This window comes from Ursus americanus, chromosome 11 (assembly GCF_024610735.1).
Source record: "Ursus americanus isolate L20-20 chromosome 11, mUrsAme1.1.p, whole genome shotgun sequence".
In the NCBI taxonomy this organism is placed as follows: Eukaryota; Metazoa; Chordata; class Mammalia; order Carnivora; family Ursidae; genus Ursus; species Ursus americanus.
The window spans coordinates 45,303,295-45,323,982 of NC_142137.1; the positions used below are offsets into that span (position 1 = coordinate 45,303,295).

Here is a 20,688-nt window from a genome sequence, read left to right on the forward strand (position 1 = left end):
AAGAATCTTGGAAAGCTAGACATTTATTGATTTGTAGCACAGAATATACTAAATCTATGGTCTTGTTATCAAATTCGGTTTCAAAACTAGTCTACTTGCCCTCTCTTCCTAGGTCCCCTGTGTCCTTTTTATTTGGAAATTCTGGAATTGTCAAATACCAAAATATGTAAAGTAAAAAGTAACGGTTTCCCTGAATCTCCCTAATTCACAACTCATTTCCTCTCTCTAGAGATAAACATTGCTAGGCTTGGAATATGTCTTTCCTGATACCTGGTATGCGTATATAAGACATGTTTGTTTTTTAATTTTTATACCTTGAAATCATACTAGATCTAGATGCATGGACAGATAGATGGATGGACACACATATGGATGAACAGATGGATAGATAGATATTCTGTAACTTGCCTTTTCATTTAACAGTAGGACACAATTTCACAGGCATGGGGTGGTTCCTAACGATCTCTCTCATTCTGCCAATGACTGATACATAATCATTTAAATAAGCTGTTTGAAATGTGTTTTGAAATTTAAATACAGAGTTTGAATCTGACATTCAACATTTTTGTTTTATTTTTAATTGTAGCATACCATCAACAATTAATTCTTATCTTTGTCCCCCCTTCAGTTGATTACGAAGACCTTGCCAGAAATCTTTCTGTGAGTAGATATCTTTATGTTTTCATTATCTAGTTACTGTTAGTTTTGTTTAATATATATTTAGAAAAGAGGTTCAGTATCTGTTCTTGGATTTTAGCGTTAGAATTTTTGAACATGAAAAAAAGAATTTTTGAGTATGTGGGCCAACATTTAAATGCCCTATTATTTTTAAAGATCTTTAAGGACATGTCCCAATAAACTAGCATTGAAAGTTTTCAAGGGGGTGTCTGGGTGGCTCAGTGAGTTAAACATCTGTCTTCAGCTCAAGTCATGATCTCGGGGTCCCGGGATTGAGCCCATGTCAGGCTCCCTGCTCATCATCTTTCCTTTCCCTCTACCCCTCCTCTCCCCACTCGTGCACACGCACACGCGCTCTCTCTCTGTCTCTCAAATAAATAAATATTTTTAAAAAGTTTTTAAGATTTCATTTATCATTATTTAATTTTTATGACAGTGAAGATATAATTGGAAAAAAAAAAGGAAAAAAATTACAGCTGTATCACCATTGGTACTGTTAGCATTATTGTATATTTCCTACCAGTCTTTATGGCCATTTAAAAAAATAGGTTTTTGTCCCGGTGATGGGTTATTTATAGTACATTTTTTTACTTGGTGTGCTTTAAGCATTAAAGAAAATTCTTAATGTTGTAGTTGTAAGTGTTTGAAAAGAATATCATCAGTAGTAACTCAAAATCGCGTGACACAGTCTAAGAGTTTTGGGATTTTTATGCAGCAATCCTGATTTTCTGTAAAAAATATGAGTATTGTTGAGAATGGTCAAATGGTACATTATATAAGTTAGGAACTCAGTTATTTTTGCATCTGTGACTTAGTGAGCAGGCTGATGAAATTTTTATCAGAAAAAATGCATTGATTTAAACAATTTCAAGAGAAGTTTACACATAAGAAACTATGGAAATAAGAGTTTTTCTTTACCTTCTATAATTTCAGTGCCGGGAACCAAACCAGCACTTCAAACCTTACCTGAAACATTTCTTACCAAAGCGTTTGCACTTTGCCAAAAATGACAGGATTGAGCCCTTGACGTTCTATTTGGACCCTCAGTGGCAGCTTGCATTGTAAGTTCTGATGGTTTCCAGGTAAACTTAGCCTGATATGTTAGTAATTCAGTGTCACCATTGGGCCCTTGCCAACAATGTTGTTATATGAAAACTGTACAAATAGGATTCTCTTCACTCTGTCCTGGGGTTTCTCAACCTTGGCCTATTGACCTTTTAGGTCAGATAATTCTTTGTTGTGGGGAGTTGTCCTGTGCATTGCAGGATGTCTGCAAGCATCCCTGGTTTCTACCCATTCGATGAAGAAGCTTCCTTTCCACAGTTGTGCCAGTCAGAAATGTCTCCAGACATTGCCCGAAGTTCCCTGGGGAGGGCCATGCACCCCCAGCTAGGAACCACTGCTCTGCTCACGTCCGTATTGATTATTTCTTATGTTCTACGCTTGTGTTACTACTTAACCATTGTATCTCTTCTGCACATTACAGCTATCCTAATAATACCTTTAAATCCAGCAAATAATTGGTAAAAGCTCTTTATGATAATGAGCAATTACTTTCTTCATAGGGTTGTTCTTTCACCTCAGTTTTCTGGTGTGTTGGAAAATTATTTGGATGGTTGATGTTGTTAATATCTCAAAACATGATCATTAACTCTTTTGAGAGTTGCCAGGAAGCTGGGGATGATACAGGAAACCTAAGCAGTGAACAAGGATTCAGTTAACATTTCACCGTCTCTCCTTTCACTAGAGAGCTGTGCTTCTAGTATTTGGAAGAAGAATATGAAGGAAGGGATGGTCCTTACCCTTATATTAATAATGTGCTAATATTTCACAAATACCTACGTATTCCAAAGATTTCTTTAGACTAAGCCATTTAATTTGTACGAACAACCCAACATGGCGAAATTGGAACCAGGAGAAGATAACTAACTTGACGAAGTCACAGCTGGTAAATGGCATAGTCAGAGTTCAAAACTAGTTCTGTGTCAATGCTAGTGGCTTTTCCCCTCCATGCTACATTTCCTATATAGTTGATTTATCTACAAAATAAAAGATAAGGGTGACCCCTTAATGCTTTCCACGCCTGGTGGTTTCGTGTACCTTTTTTTGTCTGGTTTAACAAAATAGTTACTTGTTCTTTATGAACAGAAATAGTGTTATGATTATAAACTTGGCTGTGTGACTAGACTTTACATCATTAATTCATATTATGTCAAAATTAGGACTCCTTCAGAAAGGAAAGATTGTGGGATTGGATTCCATGGTTCTGACAATTTGCTTTCAAATATGCAAGTAAGTAAGCTTGTTACACTTAAAAAAATAATAGCTTATATCTGAAGAAAACTATATAAAGTTATAGACTTAGAAACATGGAGTGTGATTGTATGTCTTGAATGAGAATTAATGAAGCTTATAATTTCATATAGCTGTTTTACTTTGGGCATTACATTAAGAGACTACTGTTAAAATTTTATATTCATGTTTCATAAACGTGTGACTTTTACCTCATATTAAATTTCTAGATGTTATTTTGCGTGTATTTGTGCTCCCTTAAGAATATTGCCCCACAGTAAATGAAAACTAGTGATTTAATAGGGGAAAAGATATCATACTTTAGTTCTACATGAAGGTAATGCCTCACATTTACCCAGCAATGTAAAATTTCAGAATGTACTCACAACAGTGATTTAATTTGACGCCTACAGCACTGTGCGAGGTGGGCAGGGTGACCTTTGTATCCCGTTTCACAGATGAGCAATAGTTTCATCATTCATTCTGTTCTGACTGTCAAGTCAGGAATTGCAGTAAAGCTGAGAGCAATAGCCCACATGTCCTCAGATTAAATGTGCAACACCAGTTAAAACAGTATCCCGCCAAGTCCATGGACACAGTATTTTTCCCATGATCTTAGCCAGTTTAGATATGTACAGCGTGGATAATATAAAATAATTTTAGGCACACAGCTGAAATGAATTGACACACTGGTACTTTTCTGGCCCACGTAGGCCCTCTTTATTGGCTACGGACCTGGATTCAAGCACAACACTGAAGTGGACGCCTTTGAAAATATCGAAGTCTATAACTTAATGTGTGGTAAGTGGGAACGGACTTCTTTAAAATGGACCTGGAATGGGATTCTCAAAAGTAGGTCACATGGTGGGCATCTTTGTAGAGATGATGATGAGGGGAGACCGACCTTCTTCTTCCTGACCCAGAGTCATTGAAAAGATTATGGGATCATGACATCCGATGACTTACGGTTCTTCCACGAGGCCGCCCACGGGTGAATTGGAGCAGCCAGAGCAGGGGGGTCTGTACAGCCCCAGTGCCTTGTAGTTTGCCAGGCCTTGGGCTTAATTGTATGACAACCGAAACAGGTCTGCAGTGGAAGCCTGAGAAAGAGTTTGGAGTCTGTGACCCCTGTCACAAGACAGGCAGAACCTCTGGTAACGATAATACTTGCATGGATGACAATGTCAAGGTTGTAGAAATGGAGGAGGACCCATGAGATATAGTCTTCGTTTACCCTGTACTTTCTTAATTAGTACTTTTATGGTTGGATATTGTGTTTTAAGTATCACTTCCTTTTTCTGACAGTGATACTGGGCATTTGCAAAACTCAAATATGTCGTCAGTGTAATTCTTCTAGTGGGAGCCTATATACTTAAGTGAATTCGTATGTTCTGAAGCACTTAACACAGTGCCTGGCATATGCTAAGTGGTTTACTCTAGAAGTGTTTGCTGTTATTACCAAGAGCACGAGTCAGAGTCAGATAAACCTGGTTTTGAATCCTAGGTCTTACTCCGTTAGTAGCTTTGAGGCCTTGAGCAAAGCACTGTGATTACTCAGCTACCAGATATTGGCAATAACTTACTAAATTGTTTTGAGGATTAGGTAAGAAAAATACATAAGCACAGTGATTGGCATATAATAAGCATGCAGTGGTGGTAACTATAGTCACATTAAAATTCAGAAGTTTCCAGAGAGAAGTATAGCATATATATCGGTGATTCCATTAAGAACAGCATAGTCATAAATGTTCTAAAATTCAAGAGCATTTCATAGTTTCATTTTAGGTAGAGAGTAAAGAACTCTTTTATAGATAGGGTTTAAAAAGGATAAAAATCGTAGGATAAGTCTGCTGTGTATTTGCTTTTGAAACCTCTAGTAACCATTTACCATTCTTGGAATTGTGTAGATTTGCTGAATTTGACGCCTGCTCCTAATAATGGAACTCATGGAAGTCTTAACCACCTTCTAAAGAACCCTGTTTATACCCCAAAGAATCCCAAGGAAGTCCACCCCGTGGTACAGTGCCCTTTCACAAGATCCCCCAGACGTAACCTTGACTGCTCGTGCCATCCTTCGGTAAGTATTGACCAAAGTCTAGCCCAGTCGGATCTTACAGCACCCTCTGCAGAGCTCGTGCTATAGAAACACTTAACGATCAAATTAAAATCTGTGAGAGGGCATAAATATCTATTTATGTTCAATTCTGATGGAACACATGCCGCCCTTTTATTGTTGATTTTTCCTCTTCCTTGCTTTTGCATTTTCCCCTCTGTCTCTATTGCTTGGTGCTGTGACTTGACTGGGGGCAGGTTGGGAGAAGTCCAGCTGAGTCCGGAGCTTCCTAAATCATGGAGTCTGAGCTGTTATCCTAGCAGTGAGGTCTTGATCGTCAACCAATCACAGTATTCTTCCTCTAAGATATCTCTCAATTAATTTTAAATGTAGAGGGAAAAATCACATTTCTTTTTGGTATGAAATGGATGGATGGCACTGTTTCTTTTTTACTTCTATCTTAACATACGGTTATAAGAAGATAAAAATATGTGACAAGTGAACAAAACTGATAGTGTCCCTAAAGACAGAGATTTGGGGGAGCAGTTGATTCGATGCTTTCCGTTTTGTTTGAGGCTCATAGAAAGACTTGAAGAGTAGCGATGAGTTATAAAGCAGCAATTCTTATTTTTTCATTCCTAGTGTTGTGCTTAGGTAACAGTTTTGTCTTTTTGCAGCTGTCATCTGAACTTTGATCCTTTTCGTCGAAAAAAATAAACTTTGACTTGTACAAGATGGCTCTGTCTTCGTCCCATGACGGAATAATTAGGCTGTAGGAGTTGTTTGTCACAAGATTAAAACATGTCTCAAAACAAAAATAATAACCAAACCTCGTGTCTCTCATTGATGAAAATCGTATTATTAACTTTTTAGGTCTTGCCAGTTGTGGATTTTGAGATACAGTTGAATTTGACTGTGGCAGAAGGTAAGACATGTTTACCCTGACATTTGCTAACATTCGTCAGTTGTGACTGGGATGTTCCGCGTCACTTTGATATGGTTTCTGATACATTTTGACATAGTCTCTGATCCTTAAGTTACTTGGCTCAGTTTTTTCCTTCTGGAATAAAAAGGCAAATTGTGCATAATTCCCAAGTTGAATTTGCCTATATAAAATCTCTGTAAATGTGGGGCACCTGGGTGGCGCAGTCAGTTAAGCATCTGTCTCTTTGATTTCGGCTCAGGTCGTGAACTCAGGGTCCTGAGATCGAGACCCACATTGAGCTCCACACTGGGTGTGGATCTGCTTGTGGTTCTCTCTCTCCCTCTGCTCCTCCCGCCATTCACACATGCTCTCCCTCTCTCCTTCTCTCTTTCTCTGTCTCAAAAATAAAATAAAAATAAAATCTCTGCAGATGTTTAGAGAAATCTTTGATGGCCCTGTGATGACAAAGCATTGTGGTGAAGGATGACACTTCTGGAATTGATTTGTGTTTGAATGAACGCAGGAGCTGTATGTCCATGGAAAAAGTATTCACTCTGTAAATTACTGTTTTCTCATCTGTGAAATGAGTGTATAACTGTAATTCATAGGGCTGTGTAAGAATTAAATTAGATGACGTATACAAAGGACTCTACAAAGCACTTGACACTTGGAAAAAGTACAGTAAATGGTCTCTTACTATTACTGTTTCATTCAGCTCCGTCTCATAATTTTAGTTGTGATTTTTTGCTTTCTGAGCACCTATACCATCCAGAAACTTCTCTGTCTGAAGTTTTCCCTGAAGAATAAATCATTAAAATAATGTTACTAACATAATATAATAAAAAATCATTAAAAAAAATAAAATAATGTTAAAGAATTTCAGCAATATCTTTAAGTCCTAATGGTGAAATTTCTTCGCGATCTCATGTAATGTCCTCTTGTGGTATCGTGATCTTGCACTGATCTTTCAGAATCTTCATAGGCAAAAACTATAGTGAATCCCTTTTGTTAATTGTTTATGGCTCTGCTCTTTGTAATTAGTTTTCCTTTTTTACATTTAAAAATAACTTTTCAATAGTGTTAAGTAGAGGAAAGAATTGGATGAATGTATTATTATATTACTGTCATAGAATTCACAGTAAATATGTTTGAATGGCGGTTTCATTTTTTTCCCCCTGCAACCCAAGAGAAGGTTATTAAGCGCAGCACTTTACCTTATGGAAGACCCAGAGTTCTCCAGAGGAACACCTCGGCCTGTCTTCTCTACCAGCACCAGTTCGTGAGTGGTTACAGCCGTGACTTCCTGATGCCCCTTTGGACCTCTTACACCGTCGACAGAAATGCAAGTATTGGTCGCCTCTTTAGCTATGTGTGATTATTTCAGATCATCGTTAAGCAAAACATTGAAAGCAGAGTTAGTTTGGGTCAGTTAATCTTGGCTCTGTCATCAGTTCCTGAATTAGAAGATCACTGAACTGCAGGTCAGAAGGTTAGGTTCTGGGTCTAGCTCTGCCTCAAACCAGCTGGGTGACTTTGAGACTCAGAGCAGATTTCTTCTTGTGCGGAATGAGGGGTGTGCATGCAATAAAAGTTTCTCCCTTGCTTTTTGTTTGTTTTCATATTTTAGGATTGTCATTTATAATTTTGTGAAATTAATTTTGCAGTCAGGTGCAGTGATTCAGTTCTAAATACAAAGATGTGTGAGCACAAGGATTTTTGTCAGCTGCGCTCACCTTAGGGGGTCCTTAGGGGGAAGCCATGAAAGCTCAGTAACCTCTCTGCATGTACCACCTACAGGAAGACCCCTCCCCCCGCCCCCAAACCAGACCAGGGAGAGGCCAGGGATCCTGTCCACTTCCCAGAACACAGGAAGGCCTTGAAAAGAGTCAAGGATTGATGGGTGGGGGCAAATACCCCAGAATAAGACCACCATCCCCTCACCCCTGCCCCCTGGCTGCTGTGGTAGAAAGAGAAACAAGACAGGCCTTGAAAGAGAGAATGGGGGAGGGGATGAAATTTAGATTTTAATCAAATGAAAGTTTTAAACTAGACCAACCAGATTTTCAGAAACTGAATGCCTGGCAAGCTACAGGATGCCCTTAAGCGGTGGAAAGGGGATTTGAGAGAGCTTAATTGAGTGTAGCAACTGGATTTACAAAATAAAACTATTGTTAATACTCATCAAGAACGCCAAATAAAAAGACAGGGATATGTGTGTGTATGTATGTAATTCCTGTGTTAAAAAAAATATATATATATATATATTACGCACCCACACATATTCACATAATTACCATAAAGTTTCTACCATAAATTTGATTGTTCTAATTTAGAAGACTATCTTCCAATACTGTAAACACATTTTTTTTACCTGACTCAGTGATATATACAGTGTTTTGTAGGTTTCCATCAGATTTACTATCATTTCATGCCTTAATTACACTGTTCTTTCATTCTGTTCACATGTCCGGTTGACTTCTATAATCAAAGCTGCATAAATTCAGTCATCAGTGCTCCTGAGGTTTTCATGCTGCACTGTTGTTCAGTGGCTCCCCACCCCCAGCTTCAGTCTGTGCAGTTGTGTATGGAGGATAGACTCAGGTCCCCCCAAATCAGCATTTCGCTACATAAACGTTTGCAACTAAAAAAACACAATACACAAAATTAGCCCAGCATAATAGGAAACTATTTGCACATATATGAAAAATGACTAATAGCCTTAATATCATAGAGTTTTTGCATTTCAGTGAGAAAAAAGATGAATATACTAGTAGAAAAATGGGAAAATGGAGAAGGACAGCCAGAGCCCTGTAACCGAATGGGTGGCTCATCTTCGCTACTCCGAAAGCAGTCTTCTTTTCTTTTGTATGCCTGACACCTGGTGGCTCTTTTCATTTTGTTTTTCAGGACAGTTTCTCTGCAGAAAATTTTTCCAACTGTCTTTACCAGGATCTTCGAATTTCTCTTAGTCCTGTCCATAAGTGTTCCTTTTATAAAAATAACGCTGAACTGACTTACGGGTTCCTCTACCCACCACGTAAGTTTCTATCTCCCTGACCTTCCCTTTCTCTTGTCCTCTTTCTCGCTTCCTCTTCTTTTCCTTACGAGGCGGGGTACATCATCTTGTTTTTTTAATGGTGAAAATGGTGAATGAGAAGTATAACTCTTAGGGAATATTTTTAAAGTGTCTAAAAGTTGAATTTTGGAAAACTTTTAGCTTTTGTTTGGAGGGTAGTTGGTTTAGTGCAGACACTGTAGGTAGGACGTTCTTTACTTTTTTGCATTTCTTTTACTCAGAATTTGAGAAAGCTTGGGTCGGAAGGATATATCAGGGTTCTTAGGAGATATTTTGTTAAAAGGAAAAATGTTGAGGTGCCTGGGTGGCTCAGGCCATTAAACATCTGCCTTTGGCTCAAGTCATGATCCCAGAGTCCTGGGATGTTGGGCCCCCTGCTCAGCGGGGAGCCTGCTTCTCCCTCTTCCTCTGCCCTTCCCACACCCCCACCCCTGCTTGTCACTAGTGGGTCTCTCTTTCCCTCTCAAATAAATAAATAAGAATTTATTAAAAAGGAAAGCTGTCATTTGTCAAAGAATTAGGGATAGGCAGAGCCTAAGTGTGCTTGCTCTTTCACAGAAATGGAGCTGCTAGGGAATAGCTTTTTTTTCTTTTTAAGTTAAATGTTCTATTTTTAATGTGGCAAATCTGTGTGTTAATGAGAAGACATTTTGAGGCTGGCCTTAAAAGGCAAAAGTCAGAAGGCTCCAGGTGCTCAAATATTCTCAATATCCAGTCGAGTCCCTGGAGTAAGTGTCTGAAGTCAGAACTTGGCTATTGCTTTATAAAAATAGACCAGGTCCAAGCCGAAAATCCATACAAAGACGCCTTGTACAGCATTTCGAGGCAGACATCCTGCCATGTTTTTTCTGGGTAGTAGGTGTTGTTCTGAAGCCAGATACTTTCTTTTTTCTTCTCACTGTGGAAGAGTTTAAGGAAAGAGGGTTGTCAACACAATACATTTTTAGTTGAAATAGGCAAATATGGTAAAATTTGAACATATTTGATTTGGGGCTGTTACTAAGCTTTTGTTCCTTTGATAAATTCATCTTGAAGAAAAGATCTAAATATTTTACTTTTTTTAAGAGACATGACCAAACACATTGCACTTTCCCTTACCCTGTACCTAGGAATGTTTTATGGGTTTAAGGTGATTTTTTTTTTAAATGCCCTCCCATGAGAAAGTATAATTTCTAATGTGATTCATGAAGAATGAAAGTCATCTTTTTTTATTTTCTTTGTAGAACTAAATAAAGGTTCAAATCAACTATATTCTGAAGCATTGCTTAATACTAATATAGTGCCAATGTACCAGAGTTTTCAAGGTAAAAAATTTTAATCCTGTATCTCACAATTTCAATGAATTTCTGTGTATTACAGGTATAATTTATATTAATAAGACTGATCCTCTAAATTAAATGACTATCAAACATGGTCTTATAGGTATATGTTCTCAGAGCTATACATTCTTGTTCATTCTTAACTTTGGTAATACCAGTACACAGAAATTCTGCAACTATTGGAATTATGATCTATTCCAATACCTATTATTCTGCCTTGTATTTACATCTTTATAAACAACATTTTTTGGTGAAAAAAGTATGTAATATTCTTCCTATGTTACCTGGCTAATATAGTCTCCTAACAATTAACTTTCAGTTTGTTTTCCCATTTAACTTTTGGAAGTTGTTGATAATTGTTTTTAATCTTGAATAAATTTGGGCATCATTATTAATTATCGCAGTATTTGGAACACTTAAAATAAATATAAATTTATGCTTCAAGTGACATAGAATTTCAAAATACCGAGTATTCAAGGCTATTTTTACTCTAATTTATGTGTAGAATACTTGTGACTATTTCAAAGGGAATATTCAGGTATTAACAGTAAATCTGAATAACCTGCCTTGTTTATTTATGTTCATGGTTTTTTATGCCTCATGATGATCTGTCATCACAAATTCATGGTGATGCACGTGGTCAGGGATGCCCAAAATAGTGTTGAATTCAACGTTTGCCTCTTCTGCCAAAGGCAAAAGCTGAACAATGGTTTTTGGCCTCCCACTAAGACTGAAGCCAAATTTGACTGTCTGTAATTATTACAAATGCTGGTTTTGAATAAGGTTGTTGAGTTATTTCACATGACAGCATGGCACCTTGTTCTTCTGCAACTACGCTGACGTCCTTCTTGTTTCAGTTATATGGCGCTACTTTCATGGCACCCTTCTGCCAAGGTATGCAGAAGAAAGAAATGGCGTCAATGTCGTCAGCGGTCCTGTGTTTGACTCTGATTACGACGGATGTTATGATTCCTCAGAGACCCTGAAGCAGTAAGAACATATTTCATTTACTCTTAAAAACAGTTGTTGTGTGGGATTACCATCCAGTTCAGTCAGCAGAGCCTTTTCTGTCTGATACCGTTCCTATTGACGGACATGCCATTTCTGATGACACTGGAAACCCCTTGAAATATCTGATTAATTTTGATGTTTTGCTCGGTGTTCAGAAAAATGTTTTTTAGAGGAAAGAAGGAGTGTTTCTCCCCAATTCAGCTTAGATGAGTAATTCTTGAGCTCAGATTAAACACTGAACTCTACCATATGTTATGAAAGTAACATCCATGTTTAAAATCTCTGTGTGTGGCTAATTGATAAGATACTGTCTTCATTAACTACTTCTGGTTAGAAGATAAAGAACCATGTGGTGTGGTTAGAGGCATCCTGAGTGGAAGAATCAGGGGTTAGAAAGCTGTAGTGTCCAAGTGTAGACCTTGGGCAAATGTCACAGCTTTTACCCAGCCTTGCTTAGAGGGAGGTTGAGTGGCCATCTTGAAAGAAACTATCAGTGAGTACTATTTTTATAAAGTAGAGTGGCAGAACGTTTTAGAAACCATTTGATCTTTCTTAAAACAATAACAGCAGGATTTTTTGAAGCAATATTGCTGTTAAGGCTACGGGAAAAAGAGAATGAAATGTCTGATGTTCAGCTCTTTTCCTGAGAACTGCTGACTCAGGCAGGCTCAGAGATTACTCTTCACACACATACATCTGTGACACATTAGCTTATAATGTATAATTTATAGACAGTAGTTTATAAAATGACAGGGTTTGGGGTTTTTGTTGTTGTTGTTTTTACTGTATTCCTCGAGGTGTAGGGGTCCCAACATAACTGCCTCAGAAGTCACAGCAGTAGAATGGGTAAAGAAGAGAACTTCATACCTTTCACATTCCACCAGAACTCTGTTTTAATCAGTTTTATATATTATGGTTCCATATAAGATTATAATCGAAGACAATGCCCCCACTACCTTAAATTTGGAAAGATGCTGAAAAACGAATAGATAAATCTGGCTTTGAGACCAAAGGATATAGAAGTAAGATGACATAAAGGTATTACTTGGGACGTCTTGGAGAATATGCTGCAATTTAAAAGAAGTTACTGTGATGAGAAAGGAAATCCCTTTAAAACAAAGGAGAGTTCACAGAAACATGACTTCACTGGAGGGGCTGGAATAGAAAAAAATCCCATACCAGTTTCCTCTCTGTCTACACTCTGTGCACAGCTGCATAAAGTTGAGAAGACTATCAGTAATGCTTTCAATCTTAGTTGTAGGTATTTGAGAATGATATATTTTTTTCTTGAGTGTCTCAATTCCAGTGTCTTAAGGTAGAATAAAAAAAAATCTGAAGTTCAGTAAATTTTTATAGAAAATAATAATTATTGGGTTTGTGTTTGTCTTCTAATTCGTTCTCGCAGTCTGGCAGAACATGTTGAAGTATTATGATTACTAACTTCTTACAATACATTTAATTATTTGACTGAATTTTATTTTTAGATGCATTGTATTAAAATACACTTTACTGAAATATTCATTAAAAAGAAGAGAGTTATTTCTTTCTTAAAGTGAAGATTGCCATATTTTCCAGAAACAGCAGACTCATCCGTAATCAAGAAATTCTGATCCCAACTCACTTCTTCATCGTGCTGACAAGTTGTAAAAACACATTCCAGACTCCCTCCCAGTGTGATGATTTAGACAGCTTAGCTTTCATTTTGCCTCACAGGACTGACAACAGTGAGAGCTGTGCAGTAAGTAGCCTTTGTTCCTTTATTACCTTAAATGTTGAAAATACGAATATATTTGTGTGTGTCATGTCTGACATTACTGTGGGTGAAAACAGAATGTGCATATGCACTTTGAAAGGATATACTTTGAAAGGATGTGCTTTACGTGTACTTTGCAGGATGGTTTTAAATTTGATGCTCTGAGATATCTTTGGAGACCACCCTTGTCTGTTAAAACACAAAAAACAAATCAAAATGTAAAAACTTAGTGCCTGCATATGGCTTACCACTAAATTCTAGATTTATTTGAACTATGAATTTACTCTTGTTTCAAAACTGGATTTATAATTCCCAAAGTGTTAGCACTATTATAAATTAGTCTTCAAGTTATGGTTAGGTAGTGTTTCAGATTAATTTTCTGTATATCACTCTATTATAAAAATCATGTTTGTCCCTAATTATCTTTTCTTATTCTGTTGTCATTCAACATTTGGAAATAATTGTTTTATGTTACCCTGTTTGCTCAGAATTAAAAAACAAAACAAAACAAAACCTAAACTAGTCTTTGAACACCAAGACTATATTAAAATTTTAGGAATTTTAAAGTTTTCCCTTATGGTGAGCCAATTTTTTTCTTTCAGAATACTTCCCAGATTTTCTAGTTGTTTTTTTTTTTTCCCACTTTTCTTTTTTTGTCCATCGAAGTAGACGTAAGTTGGCAAAGCGATGTAGCTTTCTCACCAGGCTCATTTAAAGGGGTGGTGGAGAGCTGGAGTCCTGTGGTCAAAAGGATGTTGAGGCCCCAGTCTGAGCTCCGCAGGAGAGAGTGCTGTGATCACGCATTCATTCCTTCCTGCATTTATTCATTTATCCCTTCTCGGATCCAGTCATTCATTCCTTTAATAAATATGTGTTGCCATGTACTCTTCGGACAGAGGACACAGCAGTGAACAAAACAGACAGTAGCTTCTGCCGTGGGCCCAGGAGTAGAATACAGAGATCCGTTGTCATCCCTGACCTAGGAGTCTATGTGTCACTCATTAAAACTCATGAAGATATTTCACTCTTTAATTGTTTCTCTGACAAACTGAGAATTAATTGACCAGTCCTCATAGGACATATTTCTCATTAAGTTATTTTCCCTTGTGCTTCCGAATTAAGTACAGAATGGCAGGATTTTAACTATTTGGATGCCCGTTGGGCATCTACGTCTGCCAGCTGGTCGCTGTCGTGGACACTGTTGGATGCATACTGAGTGTTCCTTCTTCATTGCTTTCTCTTCCTCAAGAGATTGAATTGTCACTGAAGTTATCAGTTAGTGTTGTGTTCTGCAGCAAATAACGAAGAACCCATTCACAGTGACTTGAGCAATTAATGGGTACCTCGTGTGATGGGACTTCCAGAAGTAGACAGTCTTGGGTCAGTAGCACTGTTAGGGACCTGGACCTTTCCTGTCTTCCTTTGCCACTGTTCTTAGCATGTGGCACGGGTGGGCTAAAGATGGTTTCTACTTCTCAAGATATCCTGTCAGAATTCTGGGCCCTCCTCCCAAAGAGACTTATGCTTACATCTCCCTGACCAAAATGATGTCACTGAGTTCCTTTTCCATCTCTACCATTCCAAAAGCTGTTGTGCCGATGTCTTAAATGCAAACATTTCTCAAATTCTATAATAGCAGTGCACCTAGAAGACACTAAATATTGGCCTTGAACCAGAGAGAGGATTATTTCAAGGTCGGTCACACATACTGACTGATTCCTTCTGTTTCGTCTCCGAAGTAGCGACTGAACATTAGCAGGCTAGTGGCCTGAGACATCAGATATCTTGCCTATACTTTTTATCTATTCCTGTGTCTGTTGGGACAGATGGAAAATATCTACTGGCCAAGTAGTCCACTGAGTCAGGGTTATTCCTCCAAGAGCCAGACTGAAGATTGTTGGAGAGAAAGAGACTGAGTGGGGCAGTAGGTAGCATGGGGTGTAGTGATGATTGGAGGCTAATGGGAAAATGGAAACTATTGGTCCATTTCCCTTTTATGTGGAAAGTCTGTATTTATCATTTCCAACTAATAATGTCCCAACGGTACAGAACTCTTTATTGGAGGATGTCTTTAAAGTACAATCGTAGCCCACCAACCAGTGGACACCTTCTCCATCTGACCTTCTCCAGGAGCCATATTCAGAAAAATGGGTACTTACACGTGAATGTGTGCTTTCCACCTGTGTTACCTGCCTCTGCCACCAGCTCTGCTTCTAGGTCCTGGAGCATGGGCCTTTACTTCTTGTCTGATCTCCTAGTAGCTGAGACTTCACTACCTCCCCAGAGATGGAACTGTGTTTGACCACTGCCCCCAACCCCTCTCTTCATTCCAACCACGTAAATAACTGATTCTGATGAGAACGGGTATTTTTGTCGTGCATCTGCACACATCCTTACAGTTGATCCTCAAAACAACCCTGTCAGGAGGGTGCAGGTAAGAGAATCAGGATTCGGATGTTAAATAACTTGCCTCAGTTTACATGGTGTGATAATGATAGGACCCGGATTTCAATCCAAGTTTCTTTCTGCTCATTCCCATATTCGTTCCACCATGCCACGTTGCTTCTGTTTTTCCAACATTTTTTTTTAACCTCACATTGTTGAAATTTCTCGCCCCAATGCAACACATGAGCATCGATTCTACATAAACTTCCCTTTTCCCAAATTCGAGACATCTAATTAAACAAACATGCATCGCATGTGTTAGATGGTGAGCTACCAGGCGCAGGGATCATGCCTCACAAAGCTTGTAGCATCTGCCATTGGGAGCCAGAATGTCGTAACTCATTGAAATGGGAAGATGGAGTGCTCGTAGGGAAAGCGAACTGACTGTTCTCCGATGACTTCTCTTTTCCCCCACCTTCATAGAACGGGAAGCATGAGTCTTCATGGGTTGAAGAGTTATTGAGGTTACACAGAGCTCGGATCATGGATGTTGAACACATCACTGGACTCAGCTTCTATCAAGAAAGGAAAGAGCCAATTTCAGACATTCTAAAGCTGAAAACACATTTGCCAACCTTTAACCAAGAAGACTGAGTTTTTTATTCCAAAACCACACCCTAAATGTTTTTGAAAGAACCTTTTATTCGATACGGTCCTCTCTTCACGCTGTCGCATTGTTTGGAAACTGCCGACCAGAGTTAGAGCTGCGAGTCCTCTGTGTTACAGGCGTCTCAGGGAACCTCGCGGCCTCCGCCCGGCAGTAGCCAAATACTCTCGCTGGGTCTCGCACATGTTTGAATGTGTAAGAATTGTTCCAATTTGGGGAATAAAGACACAGACCATACCTAAAACTGCTCTTCTATCTCTCTTAAGGGCAGAAGTAGCTGTGAACATTGTCTGGACACCAGATATCTGAATTTTATTTTCACTAATAAACTTCTGCGGAACTGGCAGGCGCAACATAATGGATAGGATTGGAGTAGTCTGTGTTACCTTCAGATTTTCACAAGGATTTAAAGGTGATTCTGGATTCTTTCTGACTTGGAATTTCATTCATTTTAGTTTTAACTGAAAAAATTAGTGGAAGCAAAAGTATTTCTAAGGCCCTCTTTCCGTCTTTGCCATACACCCATTCAAAAGCTAAAATGCGTAATCCTGTGGGTTTTTTTTTTTTTTAATTGTGATTGGACTTCTTCAGATTTAATGTCTTTAACAAGTTAAACTTTGAGGGAAGATCTGTGAATTGAGTAACGGAGTCCATCTGCCTGCTATACATTTTTATTCTCTGTTTATACAGAAAGAAAGATATTCCCATCCTGATCACTTGTAATTAACAGGTTGAAAATAGCTCTAAAAGTGGTTATGTTAGACTATTAAAAATGTCTTGGCGGAACTTCAGAGAACCTGTCAACACAGGCGTGGTAGCATTTTTCATCAAGATGGTAGGAACGTTTTCCTCTATGCACAAAAATGACCCCACCAGCAGCAGAACTATGCTGAGCTATTCATTTTGAAGTTCCATAGATTTGGTGAGAATGTGTAACCCTTGCTTTACATCTTCTTGGTGGTCATGCTCAATGAATCTGACCTCTCTGCCAGATAGCCTGTACCTTTTAGTCCCAACCTGTGAACCTTCAACGGCTTCCTTCACTTTCAGGCTATGTGGGTTTGATTTAGGTGTTATATTAGTCCACCAGAATTTTTTATTTGTCCTTCATATGATGATCATTCTTCAACAGACTACAAGTCACAAAATCCTTTAGATAATATAATTTGTATCTAAAAATTATTTAGTAATCTAGAAAGTTTCATTGGTTTTTGTTTTAGTCCTGTAAGGCCCTGAGGGTTTGTACATTGCTTTTTTCCAGTCTGTCTGCTCTCTGTTGTTCAATTTAGGTCATTTCTATTATTCTGTCTTTAAGTTCACTGATTATTTTCTTTCTCTAATCCATTTTGGTGTTGAGCCCACCCATTGATTTTTGTATTTCAGTTAAAATTGTTTTTTCTTCTCTAAAATTTCCATTTGGTTCTTTCTCATATATATTTTATTTCTTTGCTGAGAATTTTTTTTTTTGCTGAGATTTTCTATTTTTTCATTTATTCCATGCAATTCATAATTACTCCCTGAAGCATTTTTGTGATGGCTGCTGCAAAGTTCTTTTCGAATAATGCCAGCATCTGTGTCATTTCAGGGCTGGCATCCATTGTCTTTTTCATTTAAAAAGATTTTCCTGGTCCTTGGAATGATGAATGATATTCAGTGGGAACCTGACTATCTTAGGTGTTATGTGACTGTGGATCTTATGTAAACCTTCTGTTTTAGCTGACTTTCTCTGACATCAGCCTAGTGGGGGACTTAGGGGCACTGTCTGGTTCTTTCCAGGTGTGGTTATGAGTACAGGTTTCCCACTCCGCCTCCAGTGACACTTGGGGTGAGATGGGACCCTTGTTGCTGCTGCACAGGGTGGGAATTCAGCTCCCCACTGGGCCTCCGTTGATGTCTTCCTGGCTGGGGTGTGCAGGGGGCCTTGTCACTGCTCCACAGTGGTGTCCACTGACACTGTGGGCAGGAATGCTGGGAAGGCTTTATTACAACCAAGTGGGGAGGAAATGACCCATTGCCTACTCAACCTTCTCAGATCCTACCCTGTCAGGGGAGTTAGGATCCTTCATGACAGCCTGTCGATGTCAGGCTTGGCCTTTGCTGGCATGTTTGGGTCTGTGGTCCTTTCGGTGGCATTTGCTAGAGTGGAGCAATTACTGTTTTCTCTCTTGCTAGGCTACTCCTTTTCCAGTCCTTTGGCTAGAGAGCAGGCCTTTCTTAGGACTTCTTTTCGCCTCCTCTGTTGGCATTTCACAGGTTGTGACATCTTCAGCTCCAAGTCTGGGACTTACGAGCTAAAAAAGCAAACTCAGGGGAACTCATCATAGTTTTGTCCCTTGGGTCCCAGGGTCCCTAGCCTGCCTCCCTTCTTCTCTCCACCTTTCAGAATATTCCTATTTTTGTTTTATATGTAATATCTAAGCTTTTTATCTGCACTTAGCAGAAGGATATCTACTTCTTTATAGAAGTGTCTCATTGATTTTTATATATTCTTCTAAACACATGCAGACACATGATTGCCTCTATGTAAAGCATCTTAGCAGATCTTAATTAAATGGGTAGATGTGTCTCCCCTTTGCCAGTCACCAGGAATACAAAGAAGGACAAGTAATAATCCTTACAGTCTTAGGGAGGGAGAGGATGGAGCAGAAGTGTAGATGATGCCTAAAGCATGGTAATTGTTTTAATGGAGCCATAGGCAGGGTGCCAGGGAGGACGGAGGAGACACCGGGTGGTGGTTGACAGTCTCAGCAGTGCCTTCCCAGAGGTGGAAACATTTGGGCTAGAACTTGGTGCGAAATGGAGTTCTTCAGGTGAACAGGTAAGGAAAGGACATTCTAACATCCTTTGGATGGATACTCTTTGGCATTTTCCAATGTACTCCTACTTCTGATATTTCTATAAATGTCGCTATGACCGACTTATGATATACAACTACGTTATTTTTCCTGCTTTGTTCTAAGCAGCTCCTGCTCTTAAAAGTCGACTAGACTATTAATGTTGTGCTGACTCTAAGGAGCATCCACACCTGTTCCTGCTTAGCTTGTTTTTTTCCGTCGCTCTTACAGTGTTCTTTTTCTTCGTTTGTCTTGAAAGAGATCTCTCCTTTGACTATTTCATCAATTTAAAACACGTGACTGGCCTCCAGCCCCCCAATTTGAATGGTAAATTCACATGGCTCTATATGAAAATGTCTTTTTTTCATATGCAAAACAAAACCTTTATTTTCCCCTAATTTTATTGCCATGCCTCTGATCAGTACTCCTCAAATGAGGTAAGTTACTGCCATATAAAATTTCATAGCTGTCCGCTCGTTCATGGCAGAGCAAAGAATCAGGTGGAACTTGAAAATATTTAGAAGTTTCAGAGAAAGCAGTCACACTTAGGGGGAAGAAGGCAAATGTTTCAGCAGGGTAGGTCAATGTGTAGAGGACTTTTAGGCCAGTTGGCCCAGTCCTGTTTCAGGAGAGAAGGTGGATGAGATTGTGGCTAAGACCACCCCGTCCTTCAGGAAAGGCTGTTACCACCCCCCACCTTGACTTTTTTCTGTCATTAGCTACAGTAACTGTCCTGCCTTGCCTTGTGGGTACCTGCTTAATCTATAACAGAAACAGGCATTTGAACTTTGAAACTAAATGTGGTGATTACACTTCATGCCAAAGCCTATGACAGGAATCTGGTGTGTTGGTGCTTTCATAAGCGTTAGGTAAAATTGTAACATGGCTACAGTCCAATGAAATTTTCCTTGATTTTTGGCAGTCTAAATATTATAAGGGGGAGGGAAAAGTCTACAGGATATGTCTCTAAGCTAAGAAATGTGGATTTACCAATAAAAATTGTATATACAGAAACTTGGCTGCTTTCCTGTGTTGTGTATTTGAAGGGTGGGGACAGGGAACGGCGTGGTGGTGTTTTCCTAGGGATGATACTGCGTGCAAGGGTTGTAGACAATTAACCACAGCTGTATTGTTGGAATGAGAAAAAAGATTCAAAGTTCATTTCAGGTTCACAGAGTAAACATCGATTTCTGTGACCTATATTCGTGTTTTTGGCACTTAGATGATTTGCAGTCATACTTCTAGGTAAAACAAGACAGGCGTGTATAAAATATCCTTCCAGTATGTAGAATGGTCTGAAACCAGAGGGAAAGTATCCAATTTGTAACTTCCATAGATTTTTTTTCAACATGAAATTTTTGTACTTATCCTTTCCATTACCTATAAACAGCAATTAAAAGAAAAATAAAGATATTTACTAGAAATTATAGCCGTAGCAGAAGTTGTAGATGCATAAAACATGTTCTAGTCTGCTAGAAATGAAAGAATCTCTGCAATGGGTATTATCCTGGTGAGGTGTCGAAAGGAAGCAACAGAAAAAGTGTGCCTTTCATTCCACCCCAATGTCGTAGTTTTAAAGTTAACTTCATACTTGCCCATAAAACCTCGACTCAGGGGGCAGGATTTTAATAAAAACACATTCATTTAAAACTCATATAGAATTTCATTACAGATCAAATTCAGAACTCAGAATAG

General features: G+C 38.7%; 1 protein-coding gene across 1 annotated transcript in view; it reads left to right on the forward strand.

Annotated features, from left to right (window-relative positions):
* Positions 1-20,001, forward strand: part of ENPP1 (ectonucleotide pyrophosphatase/phosphodiesterase 1) — a 70,137-nt gene extending 50,136 nt beyond the window's left edge. The window contains exons 14-25 of the mRNA XM_045805543.2: positions 629-660; positions 1,612-1,739; positions 2,901-2,970; positions 3,684-3,771; positions 4,878-5,047; positions 5,897-5,948; positions 7,136-7,290; positions 8,856-8,985; positions 10,248-10,328; positions 11,201-11,333; positions 12,930-13,092; positions 15,976-20,001. Coding sequence (XP_045661499.1) covers positions 629-660; positions 1,612-1,739; positions 2,901-2,970; positions 3,684-3,771; positions 4,878-5,047; positions 5,897-5,948; positions 7,136-7,290; positions 8,856-8,985; positions 10,248-10,328; positions 11,201-11,333; positions 12,930-13,092; positions 15,976-16,146 — 1,373 coding nt within the window. The 3' untranslated portion in view covers positions 16,147-20,001. The remainder of the gene's footprint in view (positions 1-628; positions 661-1,611; positions 1,740-2,900; positions 2,971-3,683; positions 3,772-4,877; positions 5,048-5,896; positions 5,949-7,135; positions 7,291-8,855; positions 8,986-10,247; positions 10,329-11,200; positions 11,334-12,929; positions 13,093-15,975) is intronic.
* The last annotated feature ends 687 nt before the right edge of the window (positions 20,002-20,688 follow it).